Source organism: Pipistrellus hanaki (genome assembly GCF_964339955.1).
Source record: "Pipistrellus hanaki genome assembly, chromosome: 11".
Lineage (NCBI taxonomy): Eukaryota > Metazoa > Chordata > Mammalia > Chiroptera > Vespertilionidae > Pipistrellus > Pipistrellus hanaki.
In genome coordinates this window covers 24,769,584-24,791,732 of record NC_140513.1, presented here as the reverse complement: position 1 = coordinate 24,791,732, position 22,149 = coordinate 24,769,584, and the positions used below count along the sequence as shown (strand labels likewise).

Here is a 22,149-nt window from a genome sequence, read left to right as displayed (position 1 = left end):
CCTTCTGTGCTTCAGCCATGTCGTTTCTCAATGTTTTGCAAATCCTTGTGTTCTTTAAACCTTTCCCCCTTTCAACTATTTAACCTTCAAGACCCTTTTCCTACTCCTCTGGAAAGCCTTTTTTTTACCCGCCTCACTAGGGCAGAACTGTCGGACTTGTTTCTGGCCTTCCAACTCAGTGCTTGGCAAAAGGGGCACTTGCCAAAACAAAATACTAGTGGAGAGGGTCTGGGTTCTTGGGAAAAGGGATGATGTTGCTGGTGGATCTTTGTTTAAGCACCCTCCCCTCTTCTCCCCTCACATGCTTTCTAGAAAGTTGTGTCCATGGGCCTTGTGTCCACAAAAACAGCTCTACGCAAGCTGTCAGTGGAGTCTTGCTGCTGTGAGTCGCTCTGCCCAGATAAGGTCATCCTAGGTCTTCCCCTTCCGAGGGGTCAATGACTTTCCTTTCCCAGCGGCTCACATTTCCCAGTCTGGGCCTATCTCTGCCGCTCCCCTTAGGTCCCCAGGCTCCAGCCGTGAGGTCAGCACTGCTGGATCCCTTCCCTGAGCTTGCTGCGTTCTTCTACACGCCCACAAACTGAGGACATTGTGCCCTCTGTGCCTGGAAGGTCCTGCCTGCTGTTCACCTTTTACATACAACAGAGCTTCTTGCTGCTTTCCCTGACCCTTACCTCACTCCCCCTCCCCCGCACTGTACTGTCAGCCCTGCCCCCTCCCCCAGGGCGTCCTTGAATTCCTTCTGTTCCTCTAACTGGTCTGTGAACTCCAGGTCACGCTCCCTTTCTCCTTTACCCATTTTCAAACTCACATTGATCTAGCAACACCCATGATCCACATATTTAACCCAGTCAAGGGCTTTATCCCACAAGCCTGAGAGAAGGTCTATTCCAGTGGTCGGCAAACTCATTAGTCAACAGAGCCAAATATCAACAGTACAACGATTGACATTTCTTTTGAGAGCCACATTTTTTAAACTTAAACTTCTTCTAATGCCACATCTTCAAAATAGACTCGCCCAGGCCATGGTATTTTGTGGAAGAGCCCCATGTGGCTCGAGAGCCACAGTTTGCCGATCACGGGTCTATTCCATTTATTCATTAATTTATTTTCATACTGGTGGGGAATGAGTCTTAACCCTGTCTCACATCGGAGTTACTTTGGAACCTTTAAACACCAAACCAACCAAACCAAACCTGAGCGATTCTGATTGAATTCGTTTGCAGTGGGGCCTGGACCTTAGTATGCTTTGAAAGCTCCCCAGGTGTGCTGAGGTTTCGAACTAGATCCTGGTGTCCCAAGGTGCCTAGAGATAAGAACCACCTGGCCCTGACTGGTTTGGCTCAGTGGATAGAGCGTCAGCCTGCGGACTCAAGGGTCCCAGGTTCGATTCCGGTCAAGGGCATGTACCTTGGTTGTGGGCACATCCTCAGTGGGGGGTGTGTGTGCAGAGGCAGCTGATCAATATTTCTCTCTCATCAGTGTTTCTGACTCTCTGTCCCTCTCCCTTCCTCTCTGTAAAATATCAATAAAATATATTAAAAAAAAGAAAAAAGAAAAAAAAGAACCACTTCAACTCGTCCCAGCAGCTGTGATCCTAGACCTGCTGCCTAGATATCACCTGGGAACTTGTTAGAACTGACTCCTCCTGGCCCGAACTGGTGTCTGTATTTAACAAGGTCACGGGGTGATTTGTATGTACTTTAAAGGTTTAAAAGCTAGATTCTAGGTACTGGAAATTTGGTTTAAAAAAAAAAAAAAAAAAAAAAAAAAAAAAGATCTCCAGTCCCAAAGCGGATCTACTGCGGAGTCAGAATATCCAGGGGAGAGGCCGCCTGGCCTGCCCACGTCTCACACAGCCCCAGGCAGGTCTGAGGTAATTTTGGGAAACAACGGCTCTCCATGGATCTCCTGACCCACAATAATAACCTAGCACCTGAAACACAGGAGCCTGCAGGGCTGGGGAACATGAGTTAGTCTGCAGGCCAAAGAGGAACGGTCCAGTCCTCCAGGGAAAAGCATCGGTGCTTGAGACAGGCACACACCACGCACTGTGGTTGTGGGCAGCTGGGCCAACGCAAGCTGAGCAAGGGCAGGGCCTGGCGGAGAAGGTCATCCTCCCGGAAAGCCCCCCAGTGCCCAGCGAGGGACAATCCATTGCAGGGTGGGACCTCGCCCCAGGGTGGCTTTTTCCGCCCCCAGGCTGACTATACATGGCTGGGCCTGACCTCTCCTCCCTAAAGATAACATCTGGGCCTCAGTTATGTTTGAGCTCCGGGCCCAGATAAGCAACAAAACCAGCCGCCTCTGAATAATGACTCCCTGGTACCAGCCAATCCCTCAGTGGAGACCACAACCCTGAATGGGCACCTGGAAACGGCTGAATATTCTATTGAGATCTCCCCTCCTACCCTCACCCCCCCCCCTCCACCCCCGGGGGACCTCCCCTACAATCTCCATCCTTAAAACCCTCAGGATGAGGACCCAGTGCGCTCTCCCTCCCGTACGACCCCCAGACGCAGCAAGTCACCATGACCTTCCTCTCTCCCAGGCTCCAAGGGCCCTTCCTTTACCTCCGCCACTTGTTTCCTAAGCCCATTTCTTCTAGGAATTACCTTTTCTACCTTTGCAATTTACCCCGCACATGTTTTCTTACGGTGTGGGTCTTGGCTTTGAATCCTTTCCTACCCGGAACCCAAATACCGAGGCTGCTGAACCCGGGTTCGGTCAGACACCTGGTGCTGTGCCAGCTGCCTGCAACACTGTGCGTGTCCATAGCGGAGGGAACGTGCACTGGCTGCAATCAGGGAAGGCTGCCTGGAAGAGGACCTACAAGGCACGGCGACGAGGGTGTAAACAAGGTGGGTGCTAGGAAAAGCGTGGGGTGGGAAGGGGTGTGTGAGAAAGGAGACCCCAGGCATCTCACTCTTCCTGACCTTACTCCTGTTCTCACCCTGCCTTTCCCCAGGCACCCCGACAGGCTGGGCCAACGCCCCTGGTAGCTTTCAGGGCTCAGAACTGTGGCTGACCTCTGGGAGGGATCATGGGACACCTTACTTGTACCAAAGTGACACATACTTGTGAAATACAAACATTTTTATCGAGTCGGGGCCAAGTCAATGAAACAACAGCAAACATTTGCACAATCCTCTGGGTTTTCCAAGCAGTTGCATGGCAGCTGTTTCCTCTGGTTTTCACATATTGTGTGTACGCAGAGCAGCCCTGTGACGTGCTCACGTTTAGTACCTAGCGAGGGGCGGGGCGGGGACGCCACCACTGCCACTGCTTTTGAGAACAGAAGCTCACTGGAGTAGTTGGTGCCTTGAACTTGGGAAAAAGATCTGGCTGAAGGGCAGCAGGCAGGCTAGTCCTTTCCCAAGACTCTCTCACACACGACACCCCTGAGCTGCGTCTTACAAATAAAGGTTCCCGGCACCCACCCAAAACTCACTGACTTACAACCCCCAGAGGAAGGGCGTGGGGCACATATGAACCTCACGATGGAGCGAGCTGCACCTAGACACGAGTTGAACTAGAAACACAACTTGCCCTGACCTGTTTGGCTCAGTGGCTAGAGCATCGGCCTGCAGACTGAAGGGTTCTTTGTTCGATTCCAGTCAAGGGCATGTGCCTTGGTTACAGGCACATCCCCAGTTGGGGGTGAGCAGGAGGCAGCTGATTGATGTTTCTAACTCTGTATCCATCTTCCTTCCTGTCTGTAAAAACTCAATAAAATATATTAAAAAAGAAAGAAAGAAACACTGAACTAGGTCAGCACACCTGGGTTTTGAACCTTAGATCTACTTCCTGGTTGTGCCCCTGGGTCAAAGCCCTTGCTCTCTCTGAGCCTCAAGATCTCCATTTCCCACTTCTGAGTCCCCGAGGAGGCCCCCCAAGATGGCAGATCCTGCAGGAGGGAGGCTGATTCTCCTGGTTGGTGTGGAGGGGGCAACGGAGCTCAGGGACTGGTTCCCCTAAAGCTCTGGATGTCCCCTTCTCTCTGCTCCTGGGGATCTCTCTAGATCCTGCTCACTTGGGCTGTGACCTTCCTCCGGGGAGTGAGATACGGATCAGGAGCCTCTACCAATAAATCTAACTGATAGATCCTCCCTTCCCCAACTGATGGGCTGCGTATGACGTAACCTGCACCTGTGGCCTGGACATTCCTGAGCACCTAACCAGGCACCTTATATGGACTGTACATTGAACCACCAATCCGCACTTGCCAAATACCCTAAGCCCCCGATTCCTAAGTCCCTAAGTGCCTAATCATGTGCCTTATATGAAACCACCAATCAGCGTGTGCCGAGTACCCTAAGCCCCATCCCTTCCCTTTTCTCCCCTCAAAAGGCGCCTTCCCCCCTGCACGTGGGCTCTCCTCCTTTGCAAGGCAGCCCGGCAGGGTCCTTCTCCTCTGATAAAGCCTGTGTCCTGGTCTTCGGGCCTCTGTCTCATCTTCCACTAACTTCTGCTTTTCCCAGCAGTCACTTCACCTGCTGAGCCTCGATTTCTCACCTGCACAGGGAAGTTTCCATCGTGGGAGCCGAGTACAGGCTCACGGTGAGGTGCACACAGTCAGGTGGCCATGAATGGGCTCTTGCCATTGGTGCCTCAGGTCACAAGGGCTTACTGAGAACCTACTATGTCCCAGGAGCTCTGCTAGGTCCCTGCTTGTGTGGAACTGCCTTCTAGTGACATTCTAGCGGGTGGAGACGGACAATAAATAATTAATGCCCTATGTGTTTAATATTTAAACAATAAAGACGCTGCATAGATATTTAAACAATAAGAACAATAAATAGGTTTAATATTGTAATAAACAACCAAAGTAATTATTTAAACAGTTAACACAACATATGCTTGTTATTTAAATAACTGCAGTGTATTAGCATTAATTTAAATAACAAAGTTGGGAGATGCCTAGGTAAGGGGAGTGGAGGGAATGGAGAGACCAGCTCTGGACATTGGCCCAGAAAGGAGAAAGATCTTAATCTGTGATCCTTACTCTGGACATGCTCATGGGGCTCAGGGCATATTTAATTTGTAGCCTACAATTCACCTGCCGAAAGCCTTCTGGGAACCCAGACCCTCTTTCCTCTGAAATCTCCTTCCTGTGAAAATTCACCGTGTTCTCACCCCGTTTGACATTGACCGCAGCTTAAAGAAGCTGAGGGCTTTCATCCAACACCATGCCCGGCCTTTGCAATAACCCCGTGTAGCTTCACAATGTCCCCAGGAGGGCTCCTGCCACGTCAGAGTGGAGGAAGCAGAAGACTTTTGCTCCTGCCCAGGTCACACAGCTGGAAGGGATGGCATTAGGATGTGACCCTGGGCCTCCCCTACTCTCCCAGGGGTGACAGCTGTTCCTCTTCTCACCCGCCTCCTGCACTCCAGGGGGCAGGGCTCCTTCTGCCCCTCCCTGAGTTCCCCCTCCCCGGGCTCCCAGCCCAGGACGGCACCCTCAGAGGCGAAAGGGCTTGCCCAGGGTCACGCCAGGAGCGGGAAGCGAAGGTGACCATCCCAGTGTCAGCACCGAGAGCCCTGCATCCTGGACAGACCCACAAGCTCAGCCCGGCAGCCTCCAGTCCTGCCCCTCAGCCCCGTGCCTGAACTCGGGGTGTCTTTGATTTCTTTCTTGGGGGACTGTCTTTGAGAAAAGGAAACTGCTTAGCTCATGCCTCCCGTGTTAAGGGAAGTCTCAGTTGCTGACTGTCCTCAAAGGTAACCAAGGGCACTCCCAGACGTGGGTGTGGAAGAAGACTAGTCTCTCTGGAGGCCAGAGCCTCTGACCCAGTAACACCATTTCTAAAGTTTTCTCCTTAAGGAAGAAATACACACGGAAAGACAGATAACGTTTTAAGGACAAAGGTGTTCACTGCAGAGCTGTCATACAAAAACTTGAATAAGTTAACTAAATTAAAGTTGAATATATCCTGGGATGGAGGGGGGCGATGGGGGAGGGGAATGGGAGATATCTGTAATACTCTCAATAAAAAAGAAAAATAGGAGTAAAATATTGTGGACGAAAGGGGCCACATGCGAACCTGACAAGCTCAGGGGAGGCCTGCATGGCGGTCTTGCAAACCCAGAGTCCGAAAGTAACCACAAAGGATGGTCTGAAATGAAACTTGAACTAAAGCAATTATGCTGGGTAGTTGCATTCTAGGCCAGTATCTTCACTGACAAGGTCAACCTTTATCTTAACTGAGCCTATCTGTCTTTTTGCATCCACGATAGCCTATCATTGGAATGTCAGAGTAACTTGTAACTTCCCTTTTTCTGGACCCCTTGAGGCACAACCTAAGTGCTGGGTGCCATACCACAAATTCCTTCATTATCATGTTCATTGCTCCCGATATGTCTATCATTTTACATTTTATCCAATCCCAGGGTTCCCTCCACCACCCCCCTCCCCTCCACCACTTTGCTTCTTCCTGCCTCTCTAGTCTATAACCAATGGGTTTTATGTAGCCCACCTATGTCTCTTTCCTTTGATTGCAATGTAACCCGCCATTCTATGGAGTATTACCTCAATTCATTGAGATCCTGCTTCCTGGCATATGTCGACAGTTTGGCTCAAATAAACTCACAAAAATTCTTTACAGATTTCAATGTTTTTTTACGTTAACAATATCATTCTACTAAGAAAAAAATGATCAGCCCTGGCTGGTGTGGCTCAGTGAGTTGGTCTAGTGTACAGGAGGCTGATGGATGTTTCTCTTATATCACATTGATGTTTCTTTCTCTCTCCCTCTCCCTCTCTCCCTAAATATCAATAAACTGTTCCCCCCCCCCCTTTTTTTTAAGATGATATACCCTAGCTGGTTTGGCTCAGTGGATAGAGCATCAGCCTGCAGACTGAAGGGTCCCGGGTTTAATTCCAGTCAAGGGCACATGCCTGGGTTGCGGGCTCAATCCCCGGTGGGGGACATGCAGGAGGCAGCCAATCAATGATTCTCTCTCATCATTGATGTTTCCACCTCTCTCTCCCTCTCCTTTCCTCTCTGAAATTAATAAAAATATATTTTAAAAATAATAAAAAAAGATAATATGACAGAAGACTTAATAACATCACAGAAAAGCAGATGGCATTATGTTAAGGGAAAAATGGAGTGCATACAACTATACAAATACAAAATGAGCCCAATTTTGTCTAAAGTAATGTATACAAGCGAAGAATCCTTTCACACATGGTTAAAGGGATAAACAAACAAACAAACAAACACACACACACACACACACACACACACACATATACACAATGGAATATTACTCAACCATAAAAAGGAAATTCTGCCATTTGCGACAATACGGATGGGCCTTGAGGGCATTATGCTAATGAAATGTCAGGTAGAGGAAAACAAAATATCACAAGTGAAATCTAAAAAAGCCAAACTCATAGAAACAAGGGGGTAGAGAAAATGGGGGACATTGGTCAAAGGGTTCAAACTTACAGTTATAAGATGAATAAGTTCCGAGGATCTAATAGTCATCATGGTGACTATAGTTACAATACTGAATTATACACTTGAAAGTTGCTAAGAGACTAGATTTTAAATGTTCTTACCACAAAAAAAAAAAATTGCAATTATGTGAGATAATAGACGTGTGACTCACCTTACTGTGGCAATCGTTTTCCAGTATGAGCAGTACTGAGCTGTTCTAATTCAGCCTCGCCTTCTTTTTCTTTCTTTCTTTTTAAAGGTTTATTTATTTATTTATTTATTTTTATTGATTTTTTACAGAGAGGAAGAGAGAGGGATAGAGTTAGAAACATCGATGAGAGAGAATCACGATCAGCTGCCTCTTGCACACCCCCTGCTGGGGATGTGCCTGCAACCAAGGTACATGCCCTTGACCGGAATCGAACCTGGGACCCTTCAGTCTGAGGCCGATGCTCTATCCACTGAGCCAAACCGGTTTCGGCTCGCCTTCCTTTTCAGTGGGCATGAATTGAGGGGCTTACAGTAGAACAGGTGCGAGCACTAGCCTGGAGCCAGAGGGAGCCCCCAGCTCTTGCTTACTCTGGCTTCTCTCCCTGGGATGTCCCTACTCCCTGCATGTGACACAGACTCAGAACGTCACTTCTTCTGTCCTTTTCTCCGTTGTCTCTGCCTGTGCTCAGCACCCACCATCCACCAGCCCGCATGGCCTGCCAGGTATCTGTTGACAAGCCTGCCTCTTCCCTGTTTTGGCCCCCAGAGACTTCGAACTGCCTTCCCCTTGCCCTACGACTGGGTGCAATACTGAAAAGGACCGCCTGAGGGCGCCAGAACCACACTGGTGATGCTCTCCTGCACATGCAGACCTCGTCCCTTTCAAAACTGTTCCGCAAACTAGAGATGACATTGGTCACTACAGCCCTGGGATGCGCCCACTCAGGAGGGAGCCAGCGAGAAATAATTGGCTTCAAAACTTGCAGAAGAACCCCCACCCCTGCCCCAGTCTTCCCAGAGCTGCACTGGCCAGGTGACCCTCTGAGAGGCCACCCTCAAACACCAGAGGCATGTGGAGAGCCACTTGCTGTGTGGCCCTGAACCAGGCCTGTACCTCTCGGAGCCTCAGTTTCCCGCTCTGCTGAGTCTTCGTGCAGAGATGCAGTGAGGCAAGCGTCTGGCCACCCACGGCTTCCGGCTGCTCCATGTCACCAGCTGGGCTGGGGGCCTCCTTTCACGCTCAATGTTTGTTAAATTGAACTGAAAAGAAAGAACTCCTTAAAGCGTGAACCAGGAGGTGAGAGGTGACCACCAGAGACAGTTTCTCCTTCCCCTTCCGGAAATCCCTGGTCTCAGAGCTCAGGCGTCCTAGGCGAGGCCTTTGTGTGCCTGCAGGGCGGGCGGGACAGGACTGCTTGGGGCGCCTGGGAGTTGGAGGTGTGGACTGGGCGTCACTGGAATAGGGAGAGGAGGGAGGAGAGGGGACCAAAGCCTGAGTCCCGGGGGTGGCGGGGGAGGAAGGGTGCCCCCTTGGGAGAGAGGGACAGGGAGGCAGTGAGTTCCTCTGGGACAAGGTGGGGTCGGTCAGGGGTCCACTCCAGAGCATGCTCCCTGGCTTTCCAGGGGCCCAGCGCATCTTCAGGTGCTCACGCCTCAGGCTTCCCGGCCTCGGGTAATGAGGATGGTGTGAGGGCAAGCAGCCAGTCACGCATCTCCCCAAATCTTCAGGGACACCAAGAATTGCTTCCTGGCTCGAGGCCCCATGTTGCTGATGGCGACAAGCAGATGCATCCCTCTTGCTCAGGGCTCCTCCCCAGCGGGGCCTCTCTGTCACCAGCAGTGGCTGTCTGTTTTCCCCTCGGTGGAGACTTCCAGAAGGTAGGGGTAGGGTCCCACTCGCCTCTGTATCCACCCAGGCCTGAGGACCAGCGGGCACTTAGCAAATGTTTGCTGAACAGGTTAATTCATTTTCACTTAACGAGCTCATGAAGTCTCTGTTTTTCTCCTAATTAGGAAGCTGGAGGGTTCTTTGTCCCCTTGTAACTACCCACCTTTGGGGGATGATGGCAGAACCTCCACCTCCGCCAGCAGAAGGCGACCACCCTGGATTCCTGGGGACACGATGGCATTTTTAAGAAGTAAAACGTGTGCTCAGTGAGGTGCATCTAAGCAAGACACTTGTCTATGAAAAGGTTCCCGGGCGCTAGACATCCTTTCCCAGTTCCTCCTGCGGAATTAGCACATCACAGGGCGCCTCTGCAGCTGTGGGTGGCAGGCACATCTCCTGGCGGGGACAGGACCCTGAGGAGAGGGGTGGGGCCAGGGCCGCGGCCTGTCGTGTCGGAGGGCGCCTGAGTGGGGTTCTGGACGTCGCTCCATCATCTAAGGTAGGGGTGTCGAACTCAATCAGAGAAGGGGCCAAAATCTAAAATCCAGCCTAAATCGCGGGCCGAATGGTTTACTGAACAGTCATAAACTGACAATGTCATAAACTGACAGCGGAGTGCAGTGATGACAGCGCGGTGCGGGCCACATTGCAAGGCCTGGAGGGCTGGATTTGGCCCGCGGGCCTTGTGTTTGACACATGTGATCTAAGGCTCTGAACCACGTGCCCCTTTGGTCTTTGCTGGTAACAGACAGGAAGGTGAGGAGAGAGGTGTGGCAGTTCACTGGGTCCAGCCAGGACTCTGCACGGGACACTTCCAAACATCAGGCTGCACTGTTGTCCCTGGGGTCTGAGAGCAAACGCCAGCCCAGCCATCTGTCCCTGGAGGCCTCCGGTCAAACGACACCAGCCAGAGCTCAGAGCTCCAAGTCTTAAAGCACATGTGTCAAACACAAGGCCCGCGGGCCAAATCCAGCCCGCCAGGCCTTGCAATGTGGCCCGCACTGCGCTGTCATCACTGCACTCCGCTGTCAGTTTATGACATTGTCAGTTTATGACTGTTCAGTAAACCATTCGGCCCGCGATTTAGGCTGGATTTTAGATTTTGGCCCCTTCTCTGATTGAGTTCCACACCCTTATCTTAAAGCGAGACTCTCTGGGCCGGTCACCACAGTAGAAGCAGATTTAGGCCGAGGGCTCCCCCTGTAGATGTTCACAGCTCACCCTGTGGCTGCGGGCACCCACCCAGCCCAGAGGCCCAGAGGCCCAGAGGCCCTGGGAGGAGCCGTCATCTCACCACTTCCCTCTCCGTGAAAGGGGCTGCTCTGCAGCCTCTTCCCCAGGAAAGGCCCATCTGTGGTTATTCCCAGGCAGGTGGGCCCTCTCCCCCTCCTCCTCCAGCCTCCTCTCTTCCTGTGACTGCCATCTTGGGGGAGGGGGCGAAAGGCCCCTGACTCCTGGGCGCTCAAGGACACAGGCGTTGAAGCGGTCGGGTCATTATGGTCGATAATGAAGCGGGCAAAAAGGGAAAGAAAAAAACAAGTCCCGGGGCTCCGAGCAACGAGGCCTGTGAGTGGCTGGAGGTTGTGTTCTGACAGAACGCCGAGGGCCAGACATTGTGTGGCAGGAGCTTTATTTTCCCCTCAAAGGAGCCCAGCTCATTCCCCCCATTAATTGGCAGCAGATGAAAAAAACAACAAAAGCCAAAACAAAACCCGAGCTAACGCCAGTAGCCTGAGTATGAGTGCTTCTGAAAGGGAAAAGCCGTTTCCATTGTTGGATGTCCAAGAAAACATGAATCCACGCGGACAGAGGAAGCGGCCACAATGAGAGGAAGAAGAGGGAGAGGTCCATAAAATTCAGGGAAAAAATTCCTTTCAGCTGCTCCCATCCTGTGAGCGGGCCCCTCCGGCCTTGGTCCCCGAGGGGCCTCCCTGGGGGCTTGAGGAAGTGGGGGCCGGGGAGGAGGAAGGGCCAGGAATCCCTTCAAAAGAGCAAAGGCCGGAGGGAAGGCCTCCTTCGCCTCAGCCCACAGGCACAGCCTTCCCAGGAGGAACCTGGAGGACTGTCTCCCCAGAAGGACCAGGGCCCCTGGCGCTGCTCAGCTCTGCGGCCTCAGGAAATGCCCCAGAGACTGAGGCTGCCTCTGAGGCCCCCAATCTCTGCCCTGATCCTAAGGATCCCGTCTCCTTTGGTGCTTCTGTGTGGCCAACACGTGCCAACTCCTTACTCCTTTTCTCCTTCTGACACACACACACACACACACACACGCACACACGCACACGCACACAGAAAACGTGAATCACGCCAGGTACTTTCTTGCCTCAAAGGATGCTTCAGAAAATAAAACAGGCGAAAGGTCGAGGCCGAGTCTTTGGAGACCAGCCTCAGGCTACAGCCAATGTGGTGACCACAAGGTGGATGGGTCTGTGGGATCCACAGGGGGGAGGGGCTGGAGGCCACCTAGACTGATGGGCAGCCCCCGGGAGGGTGACCCAAGAGCTGGACTGGGCATCGAGACTGGTCTCTAAGGTCACGGCTTTGGTAAGGTGACCAGACGTTCCGATTTTTAACAATTTGATGCGGGACAAATTGTTAAAAATCAGGACCGTCCCGCTTTTGGCGGGACGTCTGGTCACCTTAGGCTTTGGTCACAAACCACTGGAATTCACGGCAGCACCCACAGCCACGCTGCTTAGCCCGCTCTCCCTGGCTCGATGGGTAGCAGCAGGTCCTTGTTCTTCTCGGGGCCGTCTCCACATCCGAGCCCGAGGCACCTCCGGAGCCCTGGCCGAGCTGGATGCTGAGACCTGCTGGTGCTGCTGCTGGAACTCCGCCCCACGTGCGGGGACGCCGCCGAACTCCCATTCCTCGCGGGCCAGTGGTGCCTGGTGGAGGCGCCGAGGCTGGAAACGCCTTTCTGGCTGCGGGCTGGGATTCTGCTATTTCTTTTAATATATTTTATTGATTTTCCACAGAGGGATAGAGAGCTAGAAACATCGATGAGAGAGAAACATCAACCAGCTGCCTCTTGCAAACCTCCTACTGGGAATGTGCCTGCAACCAATGTACATGCCCTCGACCGGAATCGAACCTGGGACCTTTTAGTCCACAGACCAACGGCTCTATCCACTGAGCCAAATCAGTTTTGGTGGAGAGGAAGCAGGAAAGGAAGGGCTGAGGAACAGCAGCCTGGTCTGCCCCCAGCCTGTGGGGAGAATCCCTGCTCCCCACATGGACAGAGATAGAGGGAGACTGTGTGGGAGTGTGTTTTTCTTAAAACAATTTATTTATCTTCATATTTTTATTGATGTCAGAGAGAAAGGGAGAGGGAGAGAGAGATAGAAACATCAATAATGAGAGCGAATCATTGATGAGCTGCCTCCTGCACGCCACACACTGGGGACTGAGCCTGATCAGGAATCGAACCCTGACCTCCTGGTTCACACTCTCCTGAGCCACACCGGCGGGCTGTGTGGGAGTGTTTTCGGTGTGAAAACAGAGTGGGTGACCAGCAGGGCTCATGTCCCGGCAGATCCGGATTCCCTCTCTCCCAGGAGCGGGATGGCAGCGAGGCCATGGAGACACAAAGCCTGGCCGTGGAGCCCGCCAGTCTGGGCTCCAGAGCCTCCTCACACAGCGTACGGGCTGTGGGGCCTGGGCGAGTTCCTATCCCTCTCTGAGCCTCCCTTCCCCCATGTTCAATGCCTCACAGGGTTGCCAGGACAAATAATGGGGAGAGTTTGTTATGGGTCAGCATTTAAAGTGACCACGCTGGGGCCTGAACGCGGATCCGGCTGCACCTTTCTGCAAGTTGGCTCTCACGGGGCCAAGCAAACCCTCTGCCCCACCCACTGCCGCAGCCGAGCTGGGCTCCGCTTCCTCCCGCCCACCACCCATGCGCAGGCGACACACCGGGGGTGAGCACCGGCCCCTCAGCCACCCTCCATGGTGTATAAAAAAAGGGACGTGAGAGTACATATTAAATGACTATTTTATTTACACACCCTAGTCATAAATAATTGAATCCTCTTTTTCACCGCACAATGATTCCTTGAAGATCTAATGATTACACCGAGTGATAAAGTGGATCAGTGGGCTTCTCACATCTGTGTGTGACGGGTGTGCGCACACTCGCGCGCGCACACACACACACAGACACGCACACACCAGGGGAGGGGAGGCGGGACTCCAGGCCTTCCGGCTCTCCCAGCACCAGCACTGGGCTCCCACCGCAGGGGGGCCGGTGGGAAAACCGTGCTCCCCGCACAGGTGTGAATTCCTGATGCAGAGAACAAAGCGCTGCGGCCCTGCCGGCCCTCCCCGCGGAGCTGCTGGCCTTTGTTCATCCTGCAAGGCGTCTCTTTGGATTTGCAAATATTTTAATTCACAGAAACTCAAGGAGGAAGGGGGTGGGTGGGTGGGGGCTGGAGTGGCTTGTTGGCCGTCCCTCTTGTCTTTATCCAGGCCTTTCCCAGCCCCCTCAGTGGCAACAGCATTCTAGAGACATGCAGTGGTGTGCTAGTACCATACACACGACACGAACTGGCTCCTCCGGGTCCGGCCCCGGGGGCGGGCGGGGCGAGGCCGGTCCTCTCACAGGGTCCGCACGGCCACGGGGTAGAGGAGGGACAAGTGCTCGGCGCCTTTGATGGGCAGCTTCCTGGTGGTGTAGTAATGGATAACTTCGGGGACGCTGTCGAACGGCGGGCTGTTCTGACCCAGGATGTACTTCTCTTTGGTTTTGGCCAGTTTCATGTGCATAAAGCCCTGGTTGCTCCTGCGAACAGAACACAGAGGGTGTCAGGATCTGCAGGATGACAAAGGCCCCGGGGGCAGGTGCAGGAGGGCTGAGGGCCAGACAAGCAATTTCTCCGAGAGCCACTCGAGATTTTGCTGTGAACAAGCACATGTCACGTATTCACACTCATGACCTGGGGAGCTACCCCTCGGGCTAAATTCCTGTTAAGGCACAAAGGTCCCTTGCTGGGATCCCAGCCAGGAAGTACCTCTCCGAGTCAGGACCCAATGCAGCTGCGCCTAGGGGCCCCCCTAGTCTCAGCATCAAACTGGGAACCAGCAGCAGACACCCTGCAGGGGAGTCTTCCCCACTCAAGACCTCAGTCTTCCTGCTCCTCATGCAGTCATGTATTGAAGCCTTGCCTGGAAGACGCAAAGTGTGAATCTCTGATGCCCTCACAAGTGGGCAGGAAGGAGTCATCACCCCCGGTTTTCAGACGAGGACAGAGTGGGCAGGGATGACAGGCAGTAGGTGGGGCAGAGGGGTCTGCTTTGTGCCATTCAATACAGTATGGAACTGTCACTGGGAAGGGTCTGTCCAGCTGGGAGTACATTTCCCAGCTTCCCTGCAGCCACTGCACCCATGTGATTAGTTTTAGCCAATGGGATAAGGGGAAATTTGATCTTTCTCAGAGCTGCCCCAGGGCAGGCACTCTCCCCTCTTCCTCCCTCTGCTCAGCAAACCCTGGCTCCTTCTCCAAGGCCCAGCCCTAGTGTTTCCTCTGCCAGGAAGCCTTCCAGGCTCCCACACGCAGAGCTCCGTCCTCTGCCTGCACCGAGGACCAGCACACGATGGAGGAACATGCCTCCACCTGCACCTGCTTTCTTATAACTAGAGGCCCGATGCACGAAATTCGTGCAAGAGTAGGCCTTCGCAGCCGCAGCTGCCGATTCCCTCCCTCAAAGCCACAGCGGCTGCAGCTCCAGCTTTGTCCCGGAAGGACGTCCAGAAGGACTTCTGGTTTAATTAGCATATTTTGCTTTTAATATTATAGATTACTTATCCACCTTCCGAATCCCTAAGAATTCCAGAGTAAGGTCTGTGTCCACCATGCCCAGCACCTGCTACAAAGGGTAGTGGGTGGGTTCCTTGGAGATCAAGCACAGCCCTGTGCCCCATGCAGCCTGCCAGCTGTGCCAGCATGCTGGGTGGGGTGCAGCTCAGGGACTGTGGAGGCCAGGCTGCTCCCCCCAGGCCCGAGAGGACCTCTCACACCTCCCACCCAGGGCCCTGCCTCATCGAATCTCTCCCTCTCCACCAACCAGCCTGTGCCCAGCTTACCCTTTTCCTGCCCACTCAGTTCCAAGCCTGGCCCTTAGGATTTTGCTGCCACATCTGTGGACCTTGAGGTCTCCGACCTCCTGCAGCCTCCTCCAAGTTATCGTGTCTGGACACCGATCATTTGCGACCAGGGTCCGGCGTCCAGGAGACCAAGGCCAGAGGTCCGTGTGGACACAGGCTTCCTTTCAAGCTCCGGCCCTTCCAGCTCTGGCTGCGGGCCCGGGGGCACCGAGGGCTTGCACACATCTCCCGGTCAGGACTGGGCTCCCCTCGCCATGAGCGCCTGTCCTTATTAACGCATCAATTTGGACTCTGGGACCGTTTTCAAATGGGCAGAGCAAATGCTTAATGAAGTGCAGGCGCCGAGCAATACATCTGCTCGTAATAACGTATTTAGAGATGTCACCCTCGGCTTAAAGGAAATCGTTTGGAGAGCAATTATGTTTCAAGAGAGAATAATTCCTGTAAAGAACTGAAATTTAAATCAAGATTTTTTAAGGCTGACAATGTTCTAATTACAGAGCCTGTGGCAAGTTCTGCTCCGCAGCGAAGGGTCATTTCACCGGAGAATTGCCTCGACACAGCGGAGAAGCAGGGGGCGCGCTTGCAGAGGCTGCTAGGGAGGGAATGGCGGGTGTGCAGGGAAAGACGCGCAGCCCCCTCTGAGCGGAGACTCGGCCGCCCACCGCACCGGAGAGACCGCAGACCTCTGCCGGCCTGCAGAGGGCCGTCCCTGCTTGGACCAGGCTAAGGAAACGGGGAAGAGTGAACACAGCTTGGGGTGAGTGTGGGGAGCGAGGGGGCTGGAGCTGCAGGCGAGTTCAGGCTCAGGCAGGAGGGCAGGGCCTCGGGCACATCATGCCCCTTTGTGAGCTGAGTGCCAGACCATGCTCCCCCATACGCTGAGGGGCCAGATTATGATGATCTCTGAACGCATAATAACCTGGCCCCTCAGTGTATCTGTGTCTCACATGGGTACCAGAAGCATTCTAGACTTTTGCTGGAGATCAGCCACCTATTTGCCCTGAGCTTTCTATATCAGCCGGTGCAAAGGGGAAAACGGATCAGGTGCGTGGTTTATAGTATCTTTGATATAAAACAAATGAGGTACTCAAGAGAAGTACACCGAGTGGCCAGACTATTATGCGTTCAGAGATCCTAATGACCTGGCCACTCGGTGTGTCTGTGGCTGGGGTGCAAAGCGTAGGGTGTGAGACAGGATTGCAGCAGCTGTCCGGAGTGAGTCTGCGCCGAGGCTGGCGTGCAGGCACAGAGCTGCAGGGAGAGCTGACTGAGTTTTTAAGGAGATTAAGGAAAGCCACTCATAGGGTTAATGGGACAGTTTCACACAGGTCGCTATCAGAACATCCAGCAAGGGCCGTGGCCGTGATGGTGGCAACAGCTGACTCAGCCAGAAATGGAGGCAGAAGCGCCTGTCCCAGCCGCGGGGTCGACATGGCCACCGGGTGTTAGAGATGCGACACTGATGCCCGCCCCCCCCCCCCCCCCCAACAGACATGGGTGTGTTCGAGGCAGGGGACCTCCTGAACTCCCTCCTGACCCTCCAGGCCTACTGCCTGGCGCTTGTATTTCCGAGTGTCAGAACCGAGCCCGGCGGTGCCAAGGCGGCAGGCCAGCCATGAGCTTCAGCAGAGAACTCGGACCCTGTGAGCCCAGCCTCAGCCCGTGGCCTGACCGTTCCCTGGCAACCCAGGTTAAAAGGCCAAAAGCGGGCCCTCCCAATGGGGACCCTGCAGGAGAGGCTGTCCTCTTGGGCTCGAGCCCTGTGCCCTGTGGCTGTCCCCATCCCAATGGATGCCTGGGAGCCTGACAGGACAATCTCTGAGGGCGCTCCTGGGCCTCAGGTCATGGATTCTCTGAGTGTAAGCACAATCCCTGCCTACTCCGCGAGGGCTTCTTGCAGGAAGGGTCCCAGAGGCACCCACACCCCACTCCATGGCTGCCCCTGTGTCCCCGTCCTACTCCCAACGAGGCACCTGCCTTCAGGGCCAATGTTCCCTGGGCACTTCATGTGAGCCAGGCCGAGAGCTGAGAATGGAGGTTCGGGGGAAGAGGCTGACCACCGGCCACACAGCAGCGGGCAGTGGTGCTGCTGCTTCCCCGCCCGCAGGCCTTTCCCAGAGCCCACCCCCCGCTCCAGAGACGGTCCCCAAGGCGCCGACGCTGCCCGGCAGATGGCGGGTCCTGGCCCATCCCACGGGGCCCGCAGGCTCTGAGAGGTGAGCAGGCTTTCTTTCGGAGACAACCTGTCCAAGGTCTGGCAAAGCCTCATCGAAACACACCCAAGCGATGTGTTGTCACAACGCGTCCCGATTGGCCACAGGGCTGCCACGAGATGCCACCTAACAACAACTGACTCCCAGCTCTACACAGAAGAGCACAGGAAGAGGAAAAGCTAGAGCTTCCTGGGGACCGTGGGTGCACCAGACAACCAGCATGCACGGGGATGCTCTGCCGCTCGGACAGTGGTCCTGGAGCCACAGCGGCCTGGGGCTGGGGACCATCTCCTCTCACTCTCCCGGGCACCTGGGTGGAAACCGAGTCCAGAGAGAGCAGTGCTCTGGCTTGAAGCACACAACAAGGAGGGCTTCGGCTCCCGCAGAACCCAGGGCCCTTGCGTTCCAGCCACTTCCTCCCCCCACGCTCCCTCCGGAGAGGCAGTGGTCCCCAGGGAGCTCAGACAGGCTGCCACCACCTGTCCAGCTCCTGCACCGGCCCTGTCTCCTTTGATAGGACATCTTGCAAAAGTCACAATCGGTGGCGTCTCTGGTGGCTGACCTGTCTGATGATGAGTCGTCTCGTGAGGCTCAGAGGCTGGGGGTGCCGGGGCTGTCACGGCCTTCAGATCGCTCATTATCATCACAAAAAGCACCTCCTCATCGCCCGGATCATCAAACACGCCCGGCGCGCCAGCCTAATAACAGGCCCCACCTCGTCCCGTAACCACGGGCTTTAATAAAACATCACTCAGCCCGCAGCTGCCGGGCCGAGCAGGGCGCGGGCCTCACCTCTCGCTTTTAGACCTAATTGCTTGATGCATATTTCATGAAGAATCCCGGGTAATACTTATGTTAAATCGCTTCTTTTCATGATGAAATTACTTAAAAATACTTGCATATAATATTTATGTGAGAGGCGGCGAGGAAATTGCCCTCTGGGACCAGCGTGCGGCCCCAGTGGCAGGAGTCTCGGGCGCCCCTCTGCCAAAGGCAGCTGGGGAGCTGCTTTCTTGACGGGGATGCCCTCTTGTCCAAGATGCCCCGGAACATCGTCCTTGGCCCCCCCACTGCCACGGCAGGATGAACGACACCGCACTGGCACTGCCCGAGTTCCCACTGTGCGCCAGGCACCAGGCTGAGCTATTGCCACACACTGTCTCGCTTAAGCTCACAGCAAGTTGCTCAGTTGGTGTAACTATCACTGTTTACAGATGGGGAAACCTGGGGGAGGTGGCCTGCCTTGTCCCACAGGACACAGTGGGGCCAGGATTTCACTCTGTCTGTCTGACCCTGAGCCTGTGTTCTCTTCTTAGCCTGTGGGCAGCATTCAGGGCCCTGAAGTTGCCACTGTAGCCTCGTCTTCCCTACTCACCACCCAAGCAGGTGGACCAGGTGTCCAGGTGGCCCTTGGGACTCTGTCTTGAGACCTGGCTTTCCTGCAGCTCTGTGAGCTCCTGAGGTCATGAACCCTGTCTGTTCGTTGTGACATTTCTCGGCAGGACAAGCCCTCAGCACATGCCTGGCACAATCTGTCTGTCTGTCCATTTATCCATTCACCCAGCAGTTATCCAGCAAGAGTCTACCCCGAGCCAGGGAAATGAGGACCTCTGGACTGGAAGCTCCCCAGGGCAGGCTGGTGGCCACTTCACCTTGACCCCTAGTGTGTCCCAACCAGGGTAGAAGCTGCTTTGGTGAGCACTGGTCCCAGGACGAACCAGCGAGGTTCTGCAGAGCAAGCTTAGCGAGGGACACAGCCATGGGGAGCACCCGGAGGGTCCCAACTACAGGGGGACAAAGGCAGGTGCCTCTTAAATCAGAAAGGTCTTGCCTGAGAAGACCTCAGGGAAGGATGGGTCAAACCCTCCTCTTTCCTTGGGATTCCAAAGGAAAGCATTCCTGGGCGACTGAGCTGGCCGGCGCCCCTGCCCAGGCCTAAATAACAACACACGAATGTGAGACAAGTTCCTTCCTGCCGGCCAGGCCCTGCCCACTCTGGGGCCCCGTAGGTCTCTAAATGGGTGCATTTGTTTTTGGTCTAAATGGACCTCCTCCTGTGGAGTCATTTTAATTAAGCATGGATGTTACATGTCCAAAAATTCCTGGGGCCAGATCTGTGAGGGCAGAGATGGAAAGAGACTGTACCTTTGAAATTTACTGGTTGCAGGATAATTCTCAGGGGAGAGAGCTGTCACAGGCCTCCTGACCACCTTGAACACAGCAACCAGTGCTCACTCTCAGAGTCAAGGGAACACCACCCTGTGCTCAGCATGGACAGAGCACGAGACCAGCCACGGGCCCTTCTGCCCCCACAGGCGTGCACTCAAGCTGGTGGATATGGGCGTAAACGGGATCAGTGGAGAGAAGGGGATGCTCTAGGCCAGTGTTTCCCAAACTTTTGGTATAACCCCTTCTATAATTTCCGTAACGCTGGGTACCCCTCGTACTCATGAGAACGTAGAATTAGGCGCAGCTAAGCACGGTGCAGTGCATATCCCCACCGAACTCCGGTGCAACGCGTGCCCCCACCAAACTCTTCCCGTGCCCCTGCGGGTACGCGTACCACACTTTGGGAAACACTGCCAGGCCTGGCTCTAATGCTGATCTGCTGTGACCTTGGCAAGGGAGCTTCCGGAGGGACCTGGTCTGGAGGGGGACCTTGGCAAGACACCTCCTGCCTCTGTGGCCCTGCAGGGGTCGGCAAGACAGGTAGTTCCTGCCACGAGCCCATACCACTGCTGGCAATGCTGCCTCTGCAAGCAGATGGCTCCTGCCCTCCCACCCTCTCTTCCACCTCCAAGGACAGGGGACATTCTCCTGGGTCTGCAGAGAAACTCTCCTTGACATACCTCTATGCGCAGGGTGCAGCCCCTCCAGAAACGGCCTGTGTGCCTGCGGAGATGCCTGCTCTGAGGAGAGCACTGGGCCTGTGGCCGGGGAAATACCCAGATGTCAAATGACGGGGGCTTTCAGGGGACAGATACTTTGTCGGCACCTCCTGCGGGCCTACTGTGTGCAAGCTAGCATGTGCACGTGCTGTGAACTTCCAGCACAGGGCCTGGAAGCCACCGCTGCCCTTGGTCCACGCTGGACCAACCTGTGGCTTCACAGAGAAGCAGGCGGGGCTGGCATTGTCTGCGCAGATGAGAAGGCCGAGGGCCAGGTCACAGTGAGAGGCTATCGGGGCCAGGGGCCAGCCCGGGAGCAGTTCTCGCTGTGTGACAGTGCAGTGAGTGGAGTGGGGGACACGGAGCCCCCTTCCAGCTGAGATTCGAGAGTCCAGGGGGTGGGGGAAGGGGCTTACAAGGCCACACATCGCCTTCTGCCTCCGGAAACAGCCTTGTCATAGTGGCAAGCCAAAGGCCCGTAAGCTAGATTTCTGCAAACTAAGGCCCGAATGTAAACGCCATTGAGCCAAAGGACTTGATTTACAACCAAATAATTAGGTTTCAATAAACGCACGGGCAGTGATTAGCCTTCCTGAGACACCTGGGCATTTCTCAAGCTCCAAGCTGGCGGCCCAGGGTGAGGGCCCTCAGTAAATCACGACGAAGGCTGTCTCCAGGGGGGGGGGAGCGGGCAGGCACCTCGCCGGCAGACGCGGGTGCGCACAAGGCTTGCTTTGTGCCACTCGGAGCAACAGGCGGGCCACGATGGACCCACCAGGGCGGTTTTCTCAGGAGAAGACGAACGAAGTGTCGGGCAGGAGGGCTGTAATGACCAAGGCCGACAGTGTGGGGAGTGAGCCTCCCGGTGCTGCAGGTGTGCAAGTGGGAGGGGAATGATGCTTGGAGGTCGGCCAACCGCACAGGAAAACTACCAGGGGAGGGTGAGGAGGGGCGGGAGGTGATGGGGGATATGTTGTCAGGGTTTAGGAAGAGGAAAGAGGGTCTGTGTGGTCCCCCCCCTCCCTTTTTACATCTAATTTTCTAGGAACACAAAGGCCCTTTTGTGTTTGGGATAAGTGGGGTGGATGGTGGTGGGACTGAAGTTACGGTAGATACCTGGATTCAAACTCTGATCCCACTGATGTCAATGGCTGGGCAAGTCCCCTCTCCCTGGGCCCCCAGCGTCCCCTTTTGGGAAAGGTGAAGGGGGTCCCCTCCAGTCTGAAGTTCTCAAGCCAACGAGGGACAACCCAAGAGGGTGGGGGCCACCCAGGCACCAGCCAGGAGGACCCCAGGCAGGGCAGCACGCAGGTGGAAGGCGGGGCAGCACTGGGCACAGACGATCCCAGGCTTGGAGACGGCAGGATGACAAAAGCAGGCCCCCTTAGGCCGGTGCCAATGGGGTGGACAGGAAGCATTCAGGCCCAGGGTGGTCCTCCTCCTGTAGGACAAGCCCCTCTCAGCCACACTCTCCCGGGAGCCGTGGTTCTCACCAGGCAAGTCTCCCCCTCCCCTGGGGACGCTGGGCAAAGCTGGAAACAGGGGCTGCTGGCATTCACGGCAGGTGGGAGCCAGGGATGTTGCTAAACAGCCACTAAGCATAGAACGGTTCTCAGAGCCA

The 22,149-nt window shown here is 54.7% G+C and overlaps 1 protein-coding gene across 1 annotated transcript in view; it reads right to left on the bottom strand.

The window, feature by feature from the left end:
• Positions 1 to 13,297: 13,297 nt before the first annotated feature.
• Positions 13,298 to 22,149, bottom strand: part of SHB (SH2 domain containing adaptor protein B) — a 123,851-nt gene continuing 114,999 nt past the window's right edge. Inside the window, exon 6 of the mRNA XM_084898746.1 lies at positions 13,298 to 14,101. Coding sequence (XP_084754872.1) covers positions 13,918 to 14,101 — 184 coding nt within the window. The 3' untranslated portion in view covers positions 13,298 to 13,917. The remainder of the gene's footprint in view (positions 14,102 to 22,149) is intronic.